The 26,149-nt window shown below is 38.6% G+C and overlaps 1 protein-coding gene across 1 annotated transcript in view; it reads left to right on the top strand.

The window, feature by feature from the left end:
* Positions 1 to 23,835, top strand: part of UGGT2 (UDP-glucose glycoprotein glucosyltransferase 2) — a 65,012-nt gene extending 41,177 nt beyond the window's left edge. The window contains exons 22-39 of the mRNA XM_014055273.2: positions 1,744 to 1,875; positions 3,443 to 3,570; positions 4,412 to 4,507; positions 5,986 to 6,088; positions 7,751 to 7,830; positions 9,315 to 9,504; positions 11,136 to 11,294; positions 12,839 to 12,924; positions 13,371 to 13,455; positions 13,588 to 13,667; positions 15,442 to 15,540; positions 15,962 to 16,046; positions 17,538 to 17,720; positions 19,001 to 19,161; positions 19,426 to 19,540; positions 21,017 to 21,133; positions 22,936 to 23,080; positions 23,652 to 23,835. Coding sequence (XP_013910748.2) covers positions 1,744 to 1,875; positions 3,443 to 3,570; positions 4,412 to 4,507; positions 5,986 to 6,088; positions 7,751 to 7,830; positions 9,315 to 9,504; positions 11,136 to 11,294; positions 12,839 to 12,924; positions 13,371 to 13,455; positions 13,588 to 13,667; positions 15,442 to 15,540; positions 15,962 to 16,046; positions 17,538 to 17,720; positions 19,001 to 19,161; positions 19,426 to 19,540; positions 21,017 to 21,133; positions 22,936 to 23,080; positions 23,652 to 23,674 — 2,067 coding nt within the window. The 3' untranslated portion in view covers positions 23,675 to 23,835. The remainder of the gene's footprint in view (positions 1 to 1,743; positions 1,876 to 3,442; positions 3,571 to 4,411; positions 4,508 to 5,985; positions 6,089 to 7,750; positions 7,831 to 9,314; positions 9,505 to 11,135; positions 11,295 to 12,838; positions 12,925 to 13,370; positions 13,456 to 13,587; positions 13,668 to 15,441; positions 15,541 to 15,961; positions 16,047 to 17,537; positions 17,721 to 19,000; positions 19,162 to 19,425; positions 19,541 to 21,016; positions 21,134 to 22,935; positions 23,081 to 23,651) is intronic.
* The last annotated feature ends 2,314 nt before the right edge of the window (positions 23,836 to 26,149 follow it).

Genomic DNA, 26,149 nt, shown 5'->3' with positions numbered 1-26,149 from the left:
TCACAGACAGAAACCCAATATTTTTACAGTTGCCTTTTTGTTACATTTGTTGTATTTGTATTTGTGCTGATAAATAAATAAAGGGAGACTAGTATAGATCTATTTCAAGCTACTTAGCTCTCATCAGCTAGCCATACCCTTAAGCCATACCCTTACTGGGAATCGAACCTGTGCTGTATTGCATCTTAGGCAGATGTGTTAACCACTGAGCTACAGAGCTCGACTCCTTATCAGCCAAGCCAGGGTGAAAGGTATCTATTTAGATTTTACAACCCCCGGTATGCCCAAATATGGGAGGAAGATCACTACTTCCATTCTCTGTCCTTCGGCTCGTCACGAGATCATCCAGACAGAAACCCAATATTTTTTACTGTTGCCTTTTTGTTACATTTATACAGCACAAATATAACATATATATATATATATATATATATATATATATATGTGTGTGTGTGTGTGTGTGTGTGTGTGTGTGTGTGTGTGTGTGTGTGTATGTGTATGTGTATGTATGTATATGTGTGTATGTATGTATGTATCATTCATATATATATATATATATATATATATATATATATATATATATATATATATATATATATATAAGATTTTTACAACCCCTGGTAAGCCCCAATTATGGGAGGAAGCTAACTGCTTCCATCATCTGTCAATTGGCTCGTCACAAGTATACTAGTCTATACTAGTCTCCCTTTATTTATTTATCAGCACAAATAAAAAAACACACACATATATATACATAAACACTTTCTGTTAATATCACTGGATATTGAAAAATTGATTTTTATATCACTCACTTTTTTGAAAAGTATAACATTTCTATCATTTTATGTACTAGAGTAGTCATGTTATAGCTATGGGATATTCTTGTATATACAGGTAGATATCAATATATTTATGTTTGGTGGTAATTTATCAAATAATCACCCAATATTTTCTATATGACACCCACACACCTGTGTGTGTGTGTGTGTGTGTGTGTGTGTGTGTGTGCGCATGCACGCATGTATGTATTGTATTAAGATGTTGGACTAAGAATGTGGGATATCTAGATTCAGGTGTATCATTAGCTATAGATATTCATGTGGTGAATCTAGGCCAGTCATTACCTCTCAATCCAACTCACCTGAGAGGAAGGGGTTGTTCCTGGGAGAAAGGCAGAATATACATTTGACAAATAAATAAATAGAGTATCATTTCAAGATACAGGGTTTTCTTTTGCATTGCTCCCAAATTATACAAATATACTCTCTAGGATTTATGTTTGGCCCTCACTGCTGGCATTTACAAAAAGTGTAACACTTCATCTGTTTTCCAAACTTTTAATAGTTAATTGTTTCTGGAATGTTTTAAAATTTTCTTAGCCGTGCTGAACATTTGGCAGAATAGAAATACAGAGGAGAACTTACCATAAATAGAATAACTTGGGAGCAGGTGGTTGCAGTAGATTGGAAACAGAAACCAATATTTTTTTCTGCTTTTCTGAATATCTAAAAGCGCTCTTCAAAACAAATACCTTAAAAGTGCTTGGTTCTTAAAGCTATGTATGCACTTTTATTTTAAAGAAAGGATTACTGCATAACAGATTCCAGAAGACTCTTAATTACTTTGAAGCATAGCATCAGTTGCAAAACTAAATTTATGTATCTAAATTCTCAGTAGAGAAAAGTGTTAACTTGCTCGCATAGTTTTCTAATTAGGTCTGCATTTTTATATTTTGTGTTCTAGGCCATGGATGCGGATGCTCTTGAAAAGAAATACAATACAATGGGGGTTGATCTAATTCAGACTCATCAGATATTTTGTCAGGAAGTTCTTAAATTGCTTCCTGGAGAAATGGCTGTTATTAGTAATGGCAGGGTAAGTAAAGAATGGGGAGATGGGACTTTATTTTTGGGTTATTTTGTTTTATTTACATGTATTTGAAGAGGGATGCCAGTGTATTGCCATGCTCTGTTTAGTGAGAAAAAAGAAAGTAAATGTATTTCCAATTCAAAATTCTCTAGGTGTTCCAGGATGATACTTTCAGTCCTTTGAAAAAGAGCTTCCTCCTTTGATTAAGAGACATGATCCAGCATTTTTTCTCCTCTAGTCTTTCAGAACAGAAGGCTCACTCTTATCCCCACTCCTTGTTTAGTGACCATGTGCCATTCCAGTGACCAGGTTGCTAAGTGAGACTGTGAAGATCATTCGCTGCCACCTCAGATAAAAGTTCTCTCAGCTTGCTAGCATAATTGTCACTAAAGCATGAATTTATTTATTTTTATTTATATATTTAGTTTGTCAAACATGTATGAGATAATAGGTATAAGTATAAACATGGACATGAACACAGGAAATGGGTACAAATAAATGGGGACAATAGGACAGGGATGGTAGGCACGCTGGTACGCTTATGCACGCCCCCTTACAGACCTCTTAGGAATGGGATGAGGTCCATGCTAGACAGTTTGAGGTTGAAGCTGTGAGGGTTTGAGGATGTAACAACAGAGTCACGTAGGGCATTCCAGGCATTGACCACTCTGTTGCTGAAGTCGTATTTTCTGCAATTGAGCTTGGAGTGGTTTATCTTGAGTTTGTATCAGGGGTGGGTTCCTGCCAGTTCTAACCTCTTCTATAGAAGAGGTACTCTTCTTGTGAAATACCTCTGGAGTCACTCAATCGTATTGATGTCTGATATACAGTGTAGATTCCAGGCAGACAAGCTGTATTCGAGAATTGGTCTGGCAAAGGTTTTGTATGCCTTAGTTTGCAGTACAATATTAGCAGAGAAGAAGCTTTGCAAAATTAGGTTAACAACTCTTAATGTCTTATTGGCAATGCTGTTACAGTGCGGGGGTCTACCTATTTTGCAAGCACCTGAGGGCAGGAGAAGAAGTAACGGGTTCATTAAAGAGAGATCCAACCTAAAATTAAAGAGAAATTTCAAGTCAGTGAGAAAAATTAATCAGTAGAATATCTTACCTCTGAAAGTTGTGGGTGCTCCATCACTGGAGGTTTTCAAGAAGAGACTGGACATTTGTCTAGAATGGTACACAGTCTCCTGGTTGAGCAGGGGTTTGGACTAGATGACCTCCAAGATCCCTTCTATCCCTATTACTGTATGTTCTATGCATTCTTAGAAATTTTTTTTCTTTTCTATGCCTTGTTGGACCTTTCTTCTACTTTTCAGGAGGACAAACATTTTTGCCTACATCTTGAACTAACCAGGTTGAGAATATATATTTACCTCTGTTTGAAAACTGTTGGTAAATTTTCACTTATTATAGAACGTATGACAAAGCTGTTACCTGATGCTTATAGCAAAGTTTTGTGCCCGTTTCATTTCTCAGTCACTTTCTGGACATAAGTCAGCATGATTACAAAGCAAAGTTATCATATTCTTCTCCTAATGTTGAATTATGTCAATTTCTGTTCTGTTGTGTAGATATTAGGCCCTTTGAAAGAAGACGAATTAAATACCAAGGACTTTGATTTGTTAGAGACGCTAACTCTGAATACAGCAGCTGCAAAGATTAAAAGTCTTGTCAAGGAAATGGGAGTTGATCCTAAACGGTAACTTATTTTGGAAGGTTTTATAGTGAAGTGCATTTTGTGGATGTTTTGCCACTTATAAGTGACACTGAATTTATCTGGGTGTGGTCTCGGTGTGGAAGACATTGCAATCATTTCATAGCATCTTTAATTACTTTTGGTTTTATTGTTTTTGTTGCATTAATTATATCATTTTCACATTATCCTGTCCGTGCTCGAACCATGAGATAGGCAGCGTATAAATTTAATAATAAATGAATAATAAAACATTATTTTTTGCCTCCCAGAGTTTAGAGTTGGGCAGCTTAAAAAATTCTAAATTAATAATATAGATCGGCAAATTACATAAGTATAGAGTCTGAATGTAGTCTTAAGTCTTTGAGTCCCTCTGTCATCCAGACTTGATAGCACGAGAGAAAATCATCTTGCAATACTAGGCTTTATATTTACATAGACATAAATGGTAAAAATGGATTTTTGGTAGTTTTTGATGACCTCAACAGTTGAGGTTAGTTTTTGTTGGAGCACAAATATAAGACTGAGATGGATTTTAAAAGACCAAGGATGACCACTGCTATGGTCTTAAGAAAAAAAATGATTTTCATTTTCTATGCCTTATTTTGGGCCTTGCTTCTACCTGTGATGGATTTGTTATTTCTATTGTTATGAAAGCCTCTCAAAAACATATTTTTGTTCTTTAATTTCCCACATTTTATTGTGCTATCAACATTCAGCATTGCCAATCTTCTTTGGAAGCCTACAAGATTGTGGTGGTGTTGCTTTTTGATATTTTATGACATTATTTTAAGTGATTCTTCCATTCCTAAGTTATATCCAGTTCTTTTCTCTATTTTTTAAATAGTGGCAGTAATTTAGTGATGCAAGTGAATGCTCTTCTTTCTTCTTTGCCAATAACTGATGACCGTCAAGATGTTGAATTTTTCAAAGACCAACATAGGTAAAAATAGTAGTTCTTTTTTTTCATGATAATTCAATTGTATGAATCATAACCAGGTAATTAACAGTCTATTCTGTTTGCAATATTTATTACTGCTACCATTGCTACTACCACTGGGGGAAAGTTAATAAAGATTAACTTTATTTAAGTAATTTATATTCCACTTTTCAAAGAGACATTCATTGAAAAAGACTGGCAACTGATGAAATCTTTAAATACTAAAATATTTAAATATACAAAGACCATAATCAAAGTGAGGTCAATTAAAATAAATTTATTTCAAGAAGACTGTGCATATGTAACAATTTAAATAGGAAAAATCAATTGGACCTTTCCTAAAGGTCCAATTCAAAAGAATAAGACATTATTGGAAAACTGTCACCCAAAAAGTTTTTCTCTCTTTGTCTATTTGTTAAGAACGAGTTGTCTAAGAAGTTTAAACAGTGTTCAGAATTTAAAATCAATATTCTTGAAAATTCCTTGTATCGCTATATTTATTTACAAAGTTTATTACTGAGTGTCAGTTCTTACCGTGTTTCTGCAAAAATAAGACAGGGTCTTATTTTCTTTTGACCCCTGAAATAAGCACTTGGCCTTATTTTTGGAGAAGTCTTATTATTTTTGAGGTGCAGGAGGCTGCTGCTGTGTTACAATATTTTGGGGGAGGGCTTATTTTTGGGGAAGGGCTTATTTTAGCACATATGCTCAAAAGCCTGATTGGGCTTATTATCCAGAGAGGTTTTATTTTCAGGGAAACAGGGCAGTTTCTCCAAAACTACAAAGGGGAAAGTATCGGCCAGCTAGATCAAGTTCTCAAGTTTGCCAAAATGTAAGAATGAGTAGGAGGCAGTAGGCACTTGAAGTTGCTCAGAAGAACTGGGGTGATTTGGGTCTCTATCAATAAGAATGACAAGAGCTTCACTAGAGCTTCACCTTTGTCAAAGATTATCAGATTAAGATAAAACTCTTACCTTTTAATCTATCCCAGACCTCAGTTTAAGAATGACCATCCTCTCCAGATCATTGATCTTTCAATGCTATTATTGTTGCCAAATCATCGAGATTAAAATTGAAGACCTTAAGACAAAAAAACCAAAGGGTGCTATAATTCAAGGATTGGGGAATAAGTAGAAGGAGGGTGCTCACAACAGATCTTTCCTCTTTCCTGCCTCTCTAGGGGAAATTGCTTTCAATGCATGCTTTTATTTTCTCAAAATAAGTGGGCACAAACTATTACACAGTATGTGTTTTTCTAGTGGAACCGTTCACTTGAACTGCTTCACTGGTCTGAAGATACCAGAGATATATTCAATGAAATCCATCCATTTGTTGAATTAGGACATGTTTTATTAAGTAGCTTATAATTGCAAAAGGATAATACAGTATATTTCTCATGAACATTACATCTTCAAATCATATATGCCTTTAAGGTTGTTTTGTTCGATGTTTAATGTGTCCCCTTCGCCTTCTCTACATAGCGTACTGAAGATAAATCCAGACCTAAGTGAACCCTACTTTGATGTTGTTGGTGTTGTTGATCCACTATCAAGAGAAGCTCAGAAGTTATCACAGTTATTGATTGTAAGAGCACACTGTTGTCTTGTGCATTGTGGTGACCTTAAGCCAATTTAACATTGTTTTCCATATAATGTAACTGTTTTATTTAAGATCTTTCTTGAATTGGTAATTATTTACTCTGAATTGTATATATGATGTGATGAGAGATCTAGATTAAAAATTATAGGGGGACACTTTGATATCTTCAGTAATCAATTTAAAAAAAATTAAATGTAAAAAATAAAGTAATGACAATAGATCCATCAACCAGCTTTAAGCAAGAAGGAGCAGGATAGAAAGAACATTGGAAGTTTGAATGCTAGAGTTGAAGAAGACTTCTGAGTCATACCATGGATGATTAGGAAAGCAAGCAAGTGGACTATAGATTTTCAATCCATAGTTCTCATTTATGACAGAAATGACCAGGATCATATTTTGGACGTAATGGAAAGATCTGATTCTTCGGCAATGATGGAATACAAGAAGGAAAGAATTACCAACAGCCAGTTAATGGATTTAACTACAATGGCAGTGTTCCCTGCTTTTGAATGAAGGGGCAGAATGGACACAGTTCATTTGTGGAGAAAGTCTGTCTATGGGGTCACTAAGGCTTTGGTGGCACATCAATCAATCAGTTGATACATCAGCATGACAGCAAATTGCAATTTGATGGCCTTTCAGAAAAGTTCCCCTTTATTCATCTTCTGGAAAGTTACCAGAATCACTTGAGTGGATCACAGGGCCTTCAGAGGAACACCACGTTTAGTGACCTGCAGATCCATATCAGCAAAACATAATGAATAACTCAGTTTCATAGCAGACTAGCTGTGTTGACAGTATCTGATAGCAGAAGAATACAGCCTTCATCCCATCCATCTCTTATAGTGAGCAATAAACAAGGTGCTTCTTTTGATTTTAAGATAATAGAATAAGAGCTGGCCAATGCCCTAGTGGCAGCTGAATTCATTTCTGCTTTTTCCAGTTCTTGATGCAACACATAAGAATATGAACTGGCAGCAAACAGCACTCCTTACTAGCACCGATGATGCTACCTAGTTTGGGTAATGAATCGTTTGCAAGAAAACAAGCAAGCTCAGAGAGTACCAAGGACTCCTCATTTCAACCCTGAGCTACAAATATTCTCCTTTATTGATAATAAACTTTAATAAGCAAAAAAAGCAGATTCACACTGTCTCCTACCCTATTGCCTAAAGGAACATACTTTTTTTTTCATTTCGAATGTGAGCAGTGCAGGTTTCATTGTTGTAGTAGAATACAAAATATAAAAGCAGAGTTCTACTACTCTTAAGCTGAGATCAATACTTCTGACTTCACAAGGCAGGAAGAAATATTAATCCCTGCCTTCTACCTAGAAGACCTGTTAGCCTTTCCTGTTTGGTTCATTTTCCTATGTTCAAATAGGTGCTTCACAGTAAAGCTATCATTTCTCAAACTAACTCCATTGAAGGGGTACTAAGGATTCTTTCTACTAAGATTTAATTCCTAAATAATGTTGTTTATTAAATTGTAAATATGTATAGGATAGAAGAAAGAAGCAGAGACATGTAAATTTGCAAAGTATGTATTTGTTTTATAATTTGAAAAATTTACATAAATTAAAAGGATAGAATTAGAAAAATGGCAAAAAGTTGCAGAAGATTTTAATATGGGAATTGTTTTCATTAGGTGCTTGGTCAGGTTGTCAACATGAAGCTGAGGCTGTTCATGAACTGTAGATCAAACATATCGGAAGTACCCTTGAAAAGGCAAGTAACTTCAAGTTTATTAGCAAAATAGGCACAACAAAGTGAGAGTAGTGTCAGACCTGCCCCAGCTTAGACTTTTAGGAAAGAAAGACCCTTGACTCCATTTGATTGAAGTGATAGGTTCTTTTACTAAAGTTAAGTGGTTGCAGCAAAATTAAAGCTAGATCTGAGTATTTCCGCACAAAGATTACAATCCCCCTGACATTCTCTGGCTCTCCCCCCATGACCAGTTCATCAGTGTCCAGTAGGATGCCTTGAAGATGTTTTGGGAATGGCTCAGAGCTTGGCAACTCTCAATGCAGTTTCGCATTTGGTTCCCAAGCCAGGTGGCCTTGAAAACTGGTTTATGTCAGTTTGGCACCTCATTCCCAGACCCACATGTTACTACCCCAAATTCCTTCTCCTTCCCTTGCAATTTATGGCAGGATGCCAGCGAAGAGAAGAATCTGGAGATGGTGGGCCTGATAAGTAGTTTCACAGACAGTCTTTATTGGTGAAATGGTTTCATGTGTGATAATATGGTTCATGAAACATAAACACATTTTCATTGTCTCCAGCATCTGTATCTGGAGGTCATTTAACTAATATGATTTATATTTAGAAGCAGGTAGAGACTTGGGCAGTCCAGTGTAATTTCTTCACCTAATTTGACTGGTCCTCTTATTTTGAACATTTCTCTTGGTCCTGGAAATTGATAACATAGAATTCTCAACCTTTGTAACTAGCTCAATCAGGAGGAAACAAAGAGAAGAGAAACAGAAAGAGAGGGGGAGAGAGAGAGAAACAGCTGGTGCAAACACTACTATCATACTTTCTGACAGTCCTTCCCCACAAAGGAATGGGATTTTGACAGAAGAAGTTCTTCTCCAAGTGCATAGAGAATCAATTTCCCTAGCCTCTTTCCTATTCTATTCTTGTTGCAATTTTCTGAAACATCTTTGCTGTTTCTTCTCTAAAAATCCTCAGTTCCGTTTTCTCCTCTTAAATGTTTGGTCTTCCCATTTTTTCCTATGGCTAAGCCAACAACATTAACCTGCCTTTTACTTGAATCTTCTATGCAGTATAATTGCACTCTTTAAAAAAATAAGCTTCACACCAGTGCTGTATATTTCATTCCACATAGGAGGACATATGCATTTTCCTGGCAAATGTTGCATCTTGAGTTGGATATCTTGCTTCCCCAGAAGCTTTATGACCTGGATTGACAGTGAAGAAACTGTCTTTGTCTAATTATTAACACAATAATTAGAGCCCAATTAGACAGAGCATTAGAAATTAAAAATAAGAGCACAGGAAAAAAGCCCACTCAAGTTCCTTGTAACTTAGAATGGTTTGTAATATTACACAATTACTTGTCAAGCAATATCAAATGTATGAAATTAAAAGCAAAACATTTGGAGGATTTTACAAATCGTTGTGCAACCCTCTGAAATGCTGTTTGCTTTTTTGTCTTCTTAATAGTTATATTTTTGCCTTGGTTATAGCTTTTACCGTTTAGTTATGGAACCAGAACTTTCTGTGGGGTCCAACAATTTCTTTCCTCTTTCACCTGGAGCAACCTTCCTTGAAATTCCAGAGTCTCTTCTTCTGACACTAAACATGGCAACTCCGGAAAGTTGGTTGGTTGAAGCTGTGAGCAGTTCTTATGACCTTGACAACATTCATTTAAAAGATGTAAGTACATCTTGTACGTGTTGTACACAAAGTTGGAATAGCCCCCCCCCAAAAAATATTTTGTTTCACTTTTTAGATATTTTAGGGCTTGTATTTTTCTTAAAAACTTTTATTCCAGACATGGAGAATGCATCATGTTTGAAAAATACTTACTCTGTTACCTTAGCTACATTTATTTAAAATGGTGCTCACACCTCTGATAACAGCTTAGTTGGCAAAATAACCAGAAGGTAGGAATAGAATTTGAAGGTTATTTGTGTGTATAAATTTATTGGCTGCCCAACTCCAGTGGACTCTTGGCAGCATACAAAACTAGAAAAAAGATAAAATCAGATAGACAGACTCAATGATCTGACAAGCAGTAAAATCAACAATACAAAACAGAAGCCTTCAACAAGCCACAAACAGGCCTGAGACCAAAAGTAGAGTTTCAAAGCTTTCCAGAACTCCAAAAAAGAGAATGTCTCCTTATCTCTTTCTCTTTCTCTCTCTCTCTCTGTCTCTGTCTCTCTCTCTCTGTCTCTGTCTCTCTCTCTCTCTCTCTCTCTCTCTCTCTCATGTGTGCGCACGCACAATAAAAGCACACTTCCCAGATCCAACAAGAGGACAATATTGAATGGAGCGGACCTGCTGTGCACCCACTTGGCTGAAACAATTTGATACAAGCAGTCTTGTGACATCCATATTTCAGATGATGTTACTCACTCAATCTATTTATAGAGAGCTAAGATACAGAATGCGGTATTCTTTTTGCCCTAATTTGGTGGCAATGAATCCCTGAGGGAAATGGCCTCTTAGGCTATTCGTTCAGAAACCTTGTTCAGAAACCTCATTTTTTTTAAACTACTTCATTACCACCAAGATTGATCCTTACATTGACCAGGAACCACAATCACTACCCACACCAACCCTGACTCTCCTCAGTAGTTCTAGCTCTCCTTTAAAGACAAACATTTCCCATTTACTGTGGCAATTGTTACCTTTGCTGAGTGAAGAAGATCATTGCCATTGGAACAGATGCAGCTTTAAAAATAACATAATTATTGAGAAGGATACATTTTCTCTCCAAGAGTCCAGAGTGAGATAAATGCCTCTGGTACTTAATTTCAGATATACAAGAAAACATCCAGCCACAGATCCTTTATTAGATAGATTGTATATGCAGTGGCTCAGTGGCTAAGACGCTGAGCTTGTCGATCAGAAAGGTCGGCAGTTTGAATCCCTAGCGCTGTGTAATGGAGTGAGCTGCTGTTACTTGTCCCATCTTCTGCCAACCTAGCAGTTAAAAAACATGTAAAAATGCAAGTAGAAAAACAGGAACCACCTATTTTTCCCTATGTGGGAAGGTAAAGTGTTCTGTGCGCCTTCAATGTTTAGTCATTCCGGCCACATGACCACAGAGATGTCTTCAGACAGTGCTGGCTCTTCGGTTTTGTAATGGAGATGAGAACCGCCCCCTAGAGCGGGGCACAACTAGCACATATGTGCTAGGGGAACCTTTACCTTTATAAGCACTGAGCAACAATAATACATCTGTGGCTTTAGCAAGTATAAGCACTCTTGTGTATGGCTATGTCCAATACTTCCAACTCTTCATGCGTGTCTTTTCAATAGAATATGCATTTTCACAGGTAGAAGGGGTGGTTTCAGCTGAGTATGAATTGGAATATTTGTTGCTGGAAGGACATTGCTATGATGTGAGCACCAGGAAGCCACCTCGGGGATTGCAGTTCACTCTCGGAAGAAGGAATAATCCTTTCAAAGTCGATACCATTGTGATGGCCAACTTGGTAAGTGCTGGCTAAGGCAGGACAATATGCATGGTGATTAATGCAAATGCTCATTGTTCTTACCTAATATGCCTGTTAATATTATTAATGGCGTGGTCTATTACTGTTTGAATCTTATAGTTTGTCTTGCCAAGAAGGAATTGTTTATGGAATAAAATCAGAGACACTAAAAACTGAAACGGAGGCATTAAATGCTTAAAATCTATGCTTGTGGATGCCACTTTTAAATTAGGGAAGTTGGTAATCTGAATTAATAAATTACATGACATCAGACTATTATAATAAAAGATACGATGTCACTTTAACCATGTCATTAAATATATCCTGAGCAGGCTACCTAAGAATGGTGTAACCATATTATATGGTTGTCAAACATGATCGCGTCACATGACGTATCGTGACATATGACATTTTTTGCTTTTGCGGAGCTAGGGTAGGCGTCCCCTGCGTGTGATGCATCCAGCGCATGGGCCGCCAGTTTGACAGGCCTCATTGAATCAGATGTCGTAATTGTGGCGCTAGGATCACATGCCTGTCCTGTTCCCTAAAGTCTTGAGTATGGTCTCCAGAGCCTTTTGAAAACCTGTTGCAAAATAGCAATAGCACTTAGCACTTAGACTTATATACCGCTTTACAGTGCTTTACAGCCCTCTCTAAGCAGTTTACAGAGTCAGCATATTATCCCCAACAATCCTCATTTTACCCACCTCGGAAGGATGGAGGGCTCAGTCTGGTGAGATTCGAACTGACAAATTGCAGGCAGCCAGCAGTCAGCAGAAGTAGCCTGCAGTACTGTACTCTAACCACTGCGGCACTGTGGCTCAAATGGTGGGATTAAGGGCTGTTAATACACCCTGTGCACTGAATGGCTGATTTTAAGTGCTGCATGTCTACAATGAAACATTTATAGTTCATAAGTTTTGGTCCAAGTCGAGAATGATACTGTTAGCCTCTACACAGACTGAAGTGGGTCTAAATGTATAGAAAACTGCTTAAGAAATGGAAATGGAAAGTTACAGTCTTCTTGTGATTGAAATAGGGGAACACATTCCCCCAGTCATTGGCTGCCAATGAAAAGAAAAGCAGCCTGTTAATAGTAATATCTGGAAAATCTACTTTCTCACCTGACGTGAAAGAGATTGATCCTTTGATTCAAGATCCAGCATTAGAATCTAATTTAGGCCATTTCTTCTTAGTGGTAAAGGTTCCATATAGATCAAGGAAACTGTTCAAGTTCCCACTCAACCTTGGACGTTATTTTTTTTTGTCAGTGAAATCTCTCCCTCAAGACTTTTGTGTGAATAATATGAGGAGAGACCATGTTGAACTCTTAGAGAAAATATATAAATGTAATAACTAAAATATAAAAGAATACTAAGAAAATGCTTGTGCATGTATTTGCCTTAGTTAAGAAGCAAAATCCAAGCAGAAAGAGTAGATTTCACCAATTGTTTGGCATCTGTGTTTGAGGAGTTATTTCCTGGTATGAAGTTCCTAAACCTGCTAAGATTTTTGGTTTGTTTGTTTGTTTCCTCCCTTTGCAGGGATATTTTCAATTAAAAGCCAACCCAGGGTCTTGGATTTTGAGATTACGTGAAGGAAGATCTGAAGAAATTTACGAAATATTTCAGTAAGACATAATTGTAGTCTAACAGTTGTAAATGTAAAACATATTTTATGTTGACTTGAAAATAAACTAGACAGGGTGAAGAGAAATATATGTGATATACTTAAATATTTACAAAATGTGAGGGGGTATAATCACTTCTGTGATATATTCTATATACTGATACATGGCTCTCTTATGTGGAAAAAAATCCAAAATGGCAGTGAAGTCATGCATATTTTGCAATGCCCAAGAGCCTTATTCTTTTAATAATCCCAAGAGCCTCATTCTCAATTCTTCTTCATGATCTTCTTAAATCTAAGCCTCTTGATGATTATTTTCTTCATGATGTGTTTTTCTACCATTTAGGTTTTTTGACTGAGGGTGAGGGGGCTGCGAGTGTGGCAATAATTACAACAGTAATTATTATATCTAATTTTTAGTTGAAAATAACTTTCTTTCCTTTCCAGGCACGAAGGAACAGATTCTTCTGAAAGTCAGGAAGAAGTTATTGTAGTATTAAATAGTTTTAGAAGCAAAACCATCAGAATCCAAGTACGTACGCTGGCATATTAAGATTGAAATGCTTAGATGATTCATAAATTAAGTCAACATTGAATGTGGTTAATAATAGAAATTGCTGACCGTTTTGTCTGTGCTGAAAATATTGTTTGGTTGGATGTGTAGGTACAGAAAAAACCTGACAGTGAAAATGAAGATCTCCTGAGTGAAGTAACAACAGAAGAGGAGGAGGATTCTGTGGGCAGGTAAACTGGTTAGACTTTACTTGGGTCTTGCCAAGAAACTTGGTCTGTGGGAAGCATTTCTTGTTCATTATCTCTGTGATATTATTAGATGGGCTCTCGTTCTTCAGGTAAAGAATGATCTTATCCTATGAAGGAAGCTCATTCTGTTTTTCTCATTCTGTTTAGCCAAACACAAAACCTGGGAAAACCAAAATAGGCAGAAGCCTGGGCTTTTCTTGGGTGCAGTAGATGGAGGAAGATGATGATAGTGGTAGTGATGGGGAAGCAGGAAAAAACAAATGCCCGGGGATAGAATAGGGGAAACCTGCCTCAGCAACAATAACTGTGAGAGGGAACTAAGTGTTCCTAGTGAACCGTCACTTAAATATGAGCCACCAGCGTGCGGCAGCTGCCAAAAAACCCAAAGCTGCAGCAACAGAGGACTAGCATCAAGATCACAAGAAGCGATAGTACCACTTTATAATGCACTACTGAGACCACACTATTGCTGTGACCAGTTCTGGTCACAGCAATACTAAAACATTGCTGAAACCCTAGCAGGAGTGCAAAGAAGAGAAAGATGAGTCTGTAGCCTATGATGAACAATTAAAAGAACTAGGTATGTCTAGCCCTGTGATGGCGAACCTAAGGCATGTGTGGCACAGGTGGCACGCAGAGCCCTCTCTGGGGGCATGCAAGCTGTCGCCCCAGCTCAGCTCCACCGCGCATGTATGTGTGACTCCCGCCAGCCAGCTAACTTTTGGGTCTCTACCACGCATGCGCAGGGGTGGGGCACATGCAGGACACACATGCATGGGGTGGGGGGGCGCATGCGCAAGAGAGGGGGGTCAGCACTGCATACCCCGTTTTTGGTCCCAGGCTGTGGGGAGGCCTACGAGGCACAGGAGGATCACACAGGCATGTTCAGGGGAGCGTGGCGGGGTCACATGTCCATGTGTAGGGCGGGGCGTGCGGGTGTGTGTGTCACGCGTGTATTGTATTATGGGCATGCTTTTGGCTCGTGACGACAAAAAGGTTAGCCATCACTGGTCTAGCCTAATAAAGAGAAGGACTGGGGTGGAATGATAGCTGTCTTCCAGTACTTGAGGGGCTGTTACAGAAAATGGGGGTCGACTTATTTTATAAAGCATCTGACAGCAGGAAAAGAAGTAATCTTTGGAGGCTCTTTAAAGAAAGATTCAATCTGGAACTAAGGGGAATTTTCCTGATAGTGAGAACATTTAATCAAATTGGGACAGCTTGCCTCGGAGATGTGGGTGCTCCATCACGGGAGGTTTTCAAGAAAAGATTGTGCATCCATTTGTCCATAGTGGAATAAGTTCTCCTGCTTGGGCAGGGGATTGGACTAGAAGACCTCCAAGGTTTATTTCAGCCCTGTGAGTCGAGTTGTGGCTAGTTGATTTGAGTCGAGTCCAGTTGGCATTATTTTCAACCACAGGTTCTGATTCACAGCTTCTCTTGGGAAGAATATCCCACACTTTGGTAAGGGTTGGTTTCAGGTATTGCTTTGAATTAGGATTTGATTTTGGTATTTATATTGCTTCAATCCCAATAAATGTATATAAGGATTGTAAATCATTCTTGTTTTATTAGAGTACCATAGAAGCTTAGAGACAATAAATGCAAACAGACTTTGGAGAATATATAAATTGTGCATCTAATAGTCTTTTTGCTTCTGATATGGTCTTTTCCTTTTTTCTTTTTCTTGTTTCAGTAATGCTAGATGATCCCTTTTATATGTCTTAAATACAAACTGAATAAAATATTTTTGAAGTTTTACAGGACGAACTTGGAAAGCAGATCTGGAGAAGAAAATGGATGTATTGAATATATTTTCTGTTGCTTCTGGCCATTTATATGAGCGTTTTTTAAGGTATCTGAAATATTTGAAAAGGATTGTTGAGTGATTACAGGGTGCCTGACTGTGTATATTCCTATGTACTTTAACCTCGAAACTGATGAAAAATACTAAATGTAGAAGATTTGAATGTAGGGAATTTGTTTTGTTGGGTTTTTTTTAAAGCAAGATTTGAGTATTTAAACAGTCATATTGATTTTTTTCTTGTTGAAAAAAAGTTATGCAGGATCCAACCTGGGTTAGTTACCGGGACCAGAAGTTTATTCTTCCGAACTTTTGGACTCATGCTGGAACTTATCCTCAGGGGGAAAAAGTTATTATAAAGTTACTTTTTGATATCTCTGTAAAATAATGCACATATTACTCATGAATGCTATGAACCTCCCAAGGCACTCGTCATTGATTATTCTTGTTTTATTATTATTTTGTTTCGCAGAGTTATGATGCTTTCCGTTCTACGCCACACAAAGACACCAGTAAAATTTTGGTTTCTGAAAAATTACCTTTCACCTACATTTAAAGTAAGCACAGTATTTCCCTTTTAAAATCCGTTGCAATTTTAATCAAGACAGATCTCGGCTGTTCTAATTGCAAAGCATCAATATCAGTTTTTGGGTTATTTAAGCATGTTTTGGGAAATCCAGTTCTGGTTTTTATTTTACAATAGATTAACTTAAATAAGTGACTTGCAATAATAGTAGTTGTAATTTTGAACTTTTGAAATAGTTTGAAGTTTTGAGGTAGTTCTAGTTTTGATCACAAAAGTACTGTGTGCTTATTTCAGTAGTTTGAATCTCTTAAGCTCTGTTACATCTCTACTAGCCCTATCTAAAGCAGAGGTGTACTATATTTTGCTGCTTTACGCAAAGGATAATCGGATTTCCGATTTCATGTACAGTGTTTGACTGGAATGATACGGACCCATCATATCTTTAGTCTGTTCAATAGCTTTTCAGAAGCTGGACATTATTCTGTCTTCACTGATGTTCTTCTCCCCAGTTTTTGTCATGTTTGATGACTCCTGTTGCTTCAGGAGGTTGATCCTACCTTAAGTGCCTCACGTAACTCTTATTCCCTATATGGCTTTTCTCATCCCTGTCAAATTTTAATCAAGTTTTCATTTTTTTAAAAAATTCTCACTAGTTAAATGTATACTGAATTGTTGTTAAAAGATATGGTGCAGTGGTGGGATTCAAATTTTTTTTACTACCAGTTCTATGTGCGTGGCTTGGTGGGTGTGGCATGGTGGGCATGGCAGGGGAAGATACTGTAAAATCTCCATTACCTACCCACTCCAGGGGAAGGATACTGTAAAATTTCCATTCCCACCTCACTCTAGGGAAAGGTTACTGCAAAATCCCCATTCCCTCCCGATCAGCTGGAACTCAAGAGGCAGAGAATAGATGGGGGCGGGGCCTGTCAGAGGTGGTATTTACCAGTTCTGCGAACTACTCAAAATTTCCGCTACCAGTTCTTCAGAACTGGCGAGAACCTGCTGAATACCACCTCTGATGTGGTGTATGTTTATACATATTTAAGTTTATGGCCTAATTGCCTTATTATTTATTGCTTTTGCCAGAAGGCAAAGCGCAGCTGCCAATCTGCTCCTTGAATAACTGCAGTTATGACATGTATGTAGATAACATGAAAAGCCATCTGCATCGTACAGAGAAAATGTCATTCATGATTGCTAGTTTGATTATAGATTGTAATCATATGGATGATCTGAGGGACAGAGAAGTTGCAAAAATTAAAATTAAAACCTCTAAAGACAGGAGCTCTATTCCCAGGAAAAATAAAACAATTCCAGCTGATAAATAAAACATTTCCTCTGAAAAAATCTTAATCATGCAGTGCTGGCTTTTTTGCTTCTGACCACATTGAATTAATATCCAGTCATGGGACACAATAAGTGAGACTCTGTATAAGCATTTTTCATGTGACCTTGACCGATTTGTTGTGCTGGGAACAGTGAAAATAGAACTTGCCTTGTCTCAATGTTTTTTTTATAGGCGCTTATACCTCATATGGCTAAAGAATATGGTTTTGATTATGAGCTTGTGCAATACAAATGGCCACACTGGCTTCATCAGGAGATAGAAAAACAAAGAATTATCTGGGGTTATAAAATTCTCTTCTTGGATGTTCTCTTCCCTTTGGCTGTGGATAAAATAATATTCGTTGATGCCGATCAGGTAACAAGACATATTAAAATATGGTATTTATGACAGTTTTAATTGACCTTGGTTTCCTTTATCCATGCTTAATTCTAGATACAGTGGTACCTCGGTACTTGTCCTTAATTGGTTCCAGATGATTACTAAAAGCAATGAGTGCCAAACAAATAAACCATGTGACTTATCACATGACCCTTTGTTTTGGCTGGGAAGGACTTCCTGTTTGCTCCTTTTCCTATGTCAGAAATCTTCCCAGCAACGCTGACTTCCTGTCCGCCCTCTGCAGCTGTCCCCCCACTTCCTTTTGCAGCGCCCTTCCCGGCATTGCCGACTTTCTGTCTGTTCTCTGCAGCTGTCTCCTTCTTCCTATCACAGCTAATCGAGTACCAAACAAATGATAAGTACCGGGACAAATTATCAAGTCAAAATGTGTCGAGTACCAAATTCGATGAGTTTTGAAGCAGTCAAATACCATACTCTGTGCCATTTGCTATCTTATGTCACTTGATTTCATCAGTTGGGGAAGTTTGAATGCTTTCTTTCTCCATGCATTCAGACAGGCCAATTCTGCTCTCTCGTTTTTTACTTCCCATTTAACATATAGTCTTGGGGTATCCTGGTGACCTCTCTTCCTAACCAGTCCAACTCTGCTTAACTTTTTCAAGATCAACTAGGAACTTTGACCTACTGTTATATAAAGTTATAAAGTAAGGGTATTTTTTCCCATGTAACTTTATCAGAAGTTTAGATAGAAATGAAGGTGCTGATTTTACATTCCAAAGGATTGAAATATTCCTGGTGGCACAATGTATGGGCTCATAATACTATTTCAAAACAGTTTTGCGTATAAACTGTATGTGTGGTTCATGACAATTAGTTTTTCATATTCTGGCGTGTATGCCTCTGAAATAAGTTTTGAGTTTTTGTATAGGAAGGATAGGCAGCCTATTGACACACTCCTAGATGCTAATTTGTTATTTAATAACATAACCCAATAACCCAACTGAACTTATTTTCAGATATATAGTGGATCATGGAAAATCTATCTTAATAAAATGGGTGGTTTAGAGCAGTGTTTCTCAACCTTGGCCACTTGAAGATGTCTGGACTTCAAGTCCCAGAATTCCCCAGCCAGCGAATGCTGGCTGGGGAATTCTGGGATTTGAAGTCCAGACATCTTCAAGTGGCCAAGGTTGAGAAACACTGGTTTAGAGATATGGAAAATAAATAGCAGTTGTAATCAATAACTATTATAACCAGGAATTATAGCCCCTTCTTTATTTTCTCCCAATATTTAGATTGTAAGAAGTGATCTGAAAGATCTCCGTGATCTAAATTTAAGAGGTGCACCTTACGGTTACACTCCTTTCTGTGATAGTCGTAGAGAAATGGATGGCTATCGTTTCTGGAAGTCAGGATATTGGGCTTCACACCTTGGGAAAAAGAAGTATCACATCAGGTAGGAAATGCATGCAAATCTGTTTCAGTTCTGTCTCCATGTGCACATTCATAGCTTTTATTGTTCTGTCAAAAGTTATGCATTAAAAACCTCACTGAATGGGATTCACTAAAGGACATAGCAAAACATAGAAACATCATGTCCTTTTTATAGTATGCATTTCAACCAGTGATATTAGCAACATCTTGATAATAACTCATTTTTCAAGGGCAAGAAACAAGCTCTAATGCTGTAATGTTGTAATCTTTATTGTATTTTTGTTAGCGCTTTATATGTTGTGGACCTGAAGGTATTCCGGAAGATTGCTGCAGGCGACAGACTTCGAGGCCAATATCAAGCACTTAGCCAGGATCCAAACAGTTTATCCAACCTAGATCAGGTATGCTGTAGTCCATAATATATGCTACCAAGAAAAAACTGTTACCCAGCATTTCATCGGGGTTAAAAAGTGCTGAACTGGCATATTTATAGAGACCTGCTTGAGAGATGAGTGAAGCCTCATGTTGCTTTTTGGTGTCTTAAGACAGGGCAGGCAGGTATGGGATTCAGCAGGTTTGGACCAGTTTGGGGGAACCAGTTATGATTTTGCATAGTTCGAAGAACCAGTAAAATCGACCACCGACTAGCCCCAGCTGCCCCGCCCCACCCTGCCCTATATATATATTATCTATATATATAGATAATATTATATATTATCTTTCCTTCACCATGTGGTCCAGACCATCCAGCTAATTTCCATGCTTCACCTGCTCTGCTCACCAAAGGTAAGTATGCCAGCTGCTTGCCACCCGCTGCCCACCTCAGGTTGTGGCCCAGGGACACGTCATTCTCTGGCTCTGGCCTTGCCCTGGAGCCACCGCCCGCTTACCGCCAACCCACCTCGGCCAGGTCGGGGAATGTGCCATTCCTCGGCTCCAGCCTTTCCTCGGGTCTCCACCACATGCTGCCCCACTTCTGGCCAAAAGCGCTGCAGGGGAGATCTTGCAGGCATCCCTTGCTGAGGCTTGGTCGCTCGTGAAGGCGCTCTAGAGGAAAGCGGTGGCCCACAGCTGCTAAGTTTCACAACAGACGCTCTCTCTCCCGGTAAGAGCAGCAGCGGAGAGAAGCAGCTGCTGCCCCGGAGAACCGAGATGGAACAGAGCAGGCCCCGAAAAGCTGCTTGGTCGACCCTCACCGCATGGCGGAAGCCACACATACGCAGAAGCTGTGCACACACACATGCACATATACTCACATTTTTGGCAAACTGGTTGTTAAGTGGGTTGAATCCCACTCTTGAGTGTAGGGATTCTGTTGATTTACTGTCTGCCCCAGTTGAGGTGATTTTTAGCCAAGCCCTTAACTACTGTAGCCTATTTTTGGGAAGATTACTGTCCATGCCAAGGTTGCCATTGAAGAGTGCCTCAGAATTAATGTCTACTATGATAATCTCAAGCCTGTTAAGAATTCATCTTTAGACCCACACTTGTATCACACTAGATTTGATTTAGCTGCTGCCAATGAAGGAGTTTTCTTTAACTCCATTTCTTGATTACAGCGGTCACAAGTTTTGTTCTCCAATGTACAGTAGAACCTCTGGTCACAAACACTTCTGACCACAATCAAATTGGGTTCCAACAAAAAAATTGGTCGCGATCAAATATGGCCACGGCCGATTTCTCCTTCCGTGCCATTTTTTTGGGTAAGCGCCAAATCGGTTATGGAACAAATTATGGTTGTGACCAGAGTTTCTACTGTACCTGCATTGTCTGAGCTTGAAGGCAATTGTAATTCAACCTGCACAGGAAATGCCACATTGGGTACAATGGACAGCATACTGTTTTCCGAATAACAGTTCTAAATCTTACCTTTTTAGGATCTTCCAAACAACATGATTCATCAGGTGCCTATTAAATCTCTCCCTCAAGAATGGCTGTGGTGTGAAACCTGGTGCAGCAATGAATCCAAAGAAAAGGCTAAAACCATTGATCTGGTGAGTGGGTGTAAAATGGAGTGAAGTGAGGAAGAGCTGCTATAAGCAGTTTCATACCAGCATTTTTCCTCAATCCCTTGGAATCCTAATATTTGTGAGTCAAAATTCTGTCTCCATTTTTGTTAGATGTAAAAGTTAACAGCTGAATCATGGAAACCATGAAATTGGGGTACGTTGTGGGTCCTGCCTGAATTTGCAGCATTAACAGGACTGATCTCTCAGAGCATCTTGAACTACTGTTCCGTATTTCTGTTGTATTTTGTATCCCATAGCTTGGAGGAAGAGGGAAGCAAAACCTGATCATACATGGATTAGCCCATTAGCCCATACCAAAGAGTCCTCGACAGGTAGTCCTCGACTTGCGACCACAATTGGGCCCAGAATTTTTGTTGCTGAGTGAGAAATTTGTTAAGTGAATTTTGCCTCATTTTACTGCAGTTGTTAAATTAGTACCACGGTTGTTAAATGAATCTGGCTTCCCCCATTGACTTTGCTTGTCAGAAGGCTGCAAAAGGTGATGACTCTGGAACACTGCAACTGTCATAAATATGAAACAGTTGTCCAACATCCAAAGTGAAATCATGTGATCATGAGGATGCTGCATTGGTCTTTAAGTGTGAAAAATGGTCATAAGTCACTTTTTCAGTGCTGTTGTTGACTTTGAACGGTCACTAAATGAACTGTTGTAAGTTGAGGACTACCTGTACAAGCAGATGCTAACCGAGCAGTAGCTTTGTGGATACTTTCCATTTGATAACAAAAGGGGGTTATTGTAACATCAAGGAACATAATATAAACTGTGTTATATTGCCTTTTCCCATTTCTCTATCTAGATTTGTTTTATTAATTTAATTATCAAAGATTTCTCCCAGATTCATCTCCTTGCCCTTTGTAAATTGTAATTCTGACAGTTGGGAATGAGCCAATCCAAATAGATGGATGGATATAGGTAGGTAGGTAGGTAGGTAGGTAGGTAGGTAGGTAGGTAGGTAGTTAGATAGATAGATAGATAGATAGATAGATAGATAGATAGATAGATAGATAGATAGATAGATAGATAGATAGATAGATAGATAGATAGATAGATGTGGGTTCCACAGAGCTGGTGACAGGTTTTTTAATAAAAGGAATGCTTTCCAGATGTTTCTGCAGCTTAATAGAGTAGCATGACAAGTTATTCTCTATAAAACATTAATATCTGATTTTTCCCGTCATTTGCATGATTGCAAAATGTTACACACTTTAGAATGGCGGCCTGCAGCCTTTTGGGCACCAGGGACCGGTTCTGTAGAGGTTTTTCCGTGGACCCAGAGGGAGCATGGTTTCACATGCAGCCTGCGTTCTGTGGATGGGGCTTCACTTGTTTGCGCGCCCCAGTTTCTGGCATGTCGCGGCCCAATTGCTGGTCCACAAACTAGGAATTGGGGACCCCTGCTTTAGAAGTTTACTTCGAGAAGCTGGGAAGCTCCCAAGGTCTAAGTCCCGTGTTGGCCAATAGGGAGATAGCAGAGACTTGGAAAACCAATTTGTTTCCCTTTCTCAGCTGTCATTTGGAGTCACTAGAAACAGAAATATTCTTGATTTACCTTAGGGTTTTTTACATTCTGGACTAATTATCTCACACAGTCCATGGAATATCACATTTCCGATAATGTAACTCATTTACAACTCCCCTGTTTTCATTTTAATACATGTATAATTATTTTCATGGTGATTTTTCTTTTGTAGCGATAGGGTTTCAGTTTTCGGACTTTAAATCACGGTAAGCCTTTTTCCTAAAAATATATGTGTATATATTTCAGTGCAACAACCCCAAAACTAAGGAACCTAAACTAGAAGCTGCTATCAGGATTGTTCCTGAATGGACAGATTATGACTCTGAAATACAGAAGCTAATAAATCGCCTCAGAAAGGAGAAGACAGACGGGACCCCATTTCATCCAAAAGGTGAGACAAAAGGAGAAACTTCTGTAGCTCATGAAATTGATAGGGGAAGAGAAGAGGGTGGATTGGTTTTGTTTATATGTCTTGAAGAGGTAACATTACATGGAGATCTCCTCTAATGTTGTCTCCATAATCCTATGCTGTTGGTTGGATTCGAAGGGTGGGCCCCAGTGGTGGGATTCACTTACCTTCCCTACTGGTTCACAAATGTGCGAACGTGTGCGCATTAGCTTCACTCGCACGCACCACCTTCTGTGCATGCACAGGTCGCGTATTACATCAGGGTGGGTGGGCGGGGCCTCCCACAGCCACCACTACTGGTTCGCCCGAACTGGAGAGAACCGGCTGAATACCGCTTCTGGTAGGTACATCCCGAGTGCAGTTCGGCAATTTTAATTTATATTTTTTCACCTTCCGTAAAAACAGTTTCCTATCTGATTACATTGTAGTGGTGGCATGATAGAAAAAAAGGAGTGGTGATAAAATGATTTTAAGAGAATACCGGTCAGTTTTAATATTGTTTTGCTTTGTAGTGATGTGCATTCAGAATTAATAATATTAAATTCTTTTACAGATTCCAAGCATGATGAACTTTAGGAATATTTCTCAATGCCAACCACAGACAGGAAACAAATTTAATTAATGTAATTGAGATACATTGTGTATTTGTGCAATTTTTTTTTTTAAAAAATGACTTGCACATGGCATGGAACTAACAGACTGTAAAAAATGCCCAGTAAATAAAACATATTTGGAAATGATGGTATCCGTGTGCCTTTCTATAAAAAATAAATGGAACCCTTAATGCAGTATTATATTTACATTTCAAAATGCTTCCTGTAAGAGCTTCTGAAGCAATATTTCACACTTGACACAGAACTTGAACTCATTTATAAATCTTTTTATTTTGCCTTCCTTATCACTTTCCAAAAATTCTATTTCAGTGAGCCTCCTCCTTCTCCTGCATCCTGTTCCGGTTTTCCCATTATGGAAAATGTATTCACATATATTCACTGTGGTCAATTTTTTTTCCATTTGCAAGAAGTAAATAACAGAAAAGAGGAAAGCAAACTGAACAAACTTGTGCCATAGATTCTATATTACCTCCCATTATCTAAGTTCGAAAGGATGAGATGGGGCAGCTATGGATAATGGTGCTGACATCAGAAGCAACCCATTAGCTCTGCAGAGAGGAACTGTGATTATTATTTTTTGCAATTTGCAAATAGCATTTAAAAGAAATCTTAACTTATTCATAATAAATACAGGATGTGCGCCTTGAACTCAGAGGGATGTAACTTTGTCATAGACTCATAATTGAGGAGTCTGGAACCCCAAAATCAGTTCTGATCTCTCTGCTTTTAAAACATTTAGATTGTTCGGAAGCTGTGGTTGGTTGTGCAAGGCTTCTGTTAACTCAGATTACCAGGGCTTTACAAATGGGCCAGAAACTCCAAGCAGCCATTACTACGTCTGTGCAGGAAGTGAGGGGGGGCGAATGTCAACTCGTAAAAGCATTCCAGGCCTGCTTTTGAGTTGCCATAAACAGGAGGATGAGGAACTGACGGAGCTGCTCGGGTGCCGCAACCTAAAGCACATTCCACAGATGCCTTTCTCCAGATTGTATCCCTGGTTACTGGAGCAAGCAGGAGGGCCCACGAACATACTCCATTGGAGAATGTGATTTATGACACACCCAGGGAGGAGGGGGGAAATAGAGCATAGGGAGCCGTAAATTACGTGAGGGTAGAGCTGACTCCACTTGGGTATTGCTGAGATGTTGCTCCTAATAAATGACTGGATTTCTTTTGAAACTTGGCTCAAGGCTCATGAATTAGAGCATCCTTTGGAATCCTGACAGAGGCATTCTGCAATCTGCAAAGGTTTCACATTGATTAGGATAACTTATTCTATCTCAAGCATATTTATAAATATGATTAAAAATCATGGATTTTTCTGGAATGCTCATTGATTTGCTCCATTATGAAAAATGTCAATTAATGAGGAAGCCTGTCTTAGCGCCTTGTGTTTTCTGTGATCTTAAAGGATCTTCCTCAATATGAGATTCAATTATTTCAGCCTTGCCGGGCTCACTGATGATCTCGAGGATAAAGAGGCTTGCAAACCTTTTCAGGCCCCAGAACACGTTAATTAAATAAATAAATGCTAGAACTCCTGAGCAAGAGGCTGTAATGACTGAGAACACTGTGTTTGGATTAGCTCTCATTTGCCTTTAATCTCTCCCTGAGTTTTGTAGAACACATATGAAAAACCCTGCTCTTGAGCTTCCAAGAGCTCAAGCTTAAACCTAAGCTTGCTGTCTAATTCTTAGTATAAAGTAGGGCGACACAAAACTTTGGGAACCATTCAGAAAAGAGGCTTTGGTGTGTGCACACCTAAACTGTGTATCTCTTTCTTTTAAAGCAGCCATTTATTTTCCCAGTTAGACAAAGCATCCACTTGGAATCAAGTATTGCAACCCCCCACTGCAAAACATAGCAAAACAGATAAAACAGGTTTCTGTTAGCCTGCCACAAAATTATATAAAAAGAAGAAAGTTTATTACTTTGACCATTCTTCTGTAGCTTCCTGTAGAGGGAGAGTAATTCCCATGTATTATTAAAGTAGGACGTAAAGTGAGATTTGGACATGAAGTGTGAAACCTACTGGGTCAGGCTGGACAGCCTCTCAAGGACCCTTTACTTCTGTATTAAAAGGCCACATAGGCAGAGTTGCAGCTTGCAAAAGAACAGGAAGGGAGTGCCTAACCGCAGAGTTCGATAGTTCTCACAAGACCACAAGGGTCAGCTAAAGGTTGCTTAGAGACAGGTACTCAGTACCTATGACCCAAGACAAAATGAGAAGTAAGACCCTATCTACTTATAAGGCTCTTTCCTCAAGGTAACCAATAAGAAGTGACCGTGTACCTTGCTCTTTGGAAGATATATAAGAAACTGTCTTTTCTATAGTTTTTTGTCCAGATGTTAGAAATTGTTATCTCTGTCTGGACCTTTTGGCCAAAATAAAGCTTATCTTGATCTCACAGTCCTATCTCTTGATTTTCTGCAACAT

The sequence above is a fragment of the Thamnophis sirtalis genome, unplaced genomic scaffold (genome assembly GCF_051295495.1).
Source record: "Thamnophis sirtalis isolate CommonGarterSnake01/CBP01778 unplaced genomic scaffold, rThaSir2_p1.2 scaffold_12, whole genome shotgun sequence".
In the NCBI taxonomy this organism is placed as follows: domain Eukaryota; kingdom Metazoa; phylum Chordata; class Lepidosauria; order Squamata; family Natricidae; genus Thamnophis; species Thamnophis sirtalis.
This window is presented reverse-complemented; position numbering and strand designations above follow the sequence as displayed.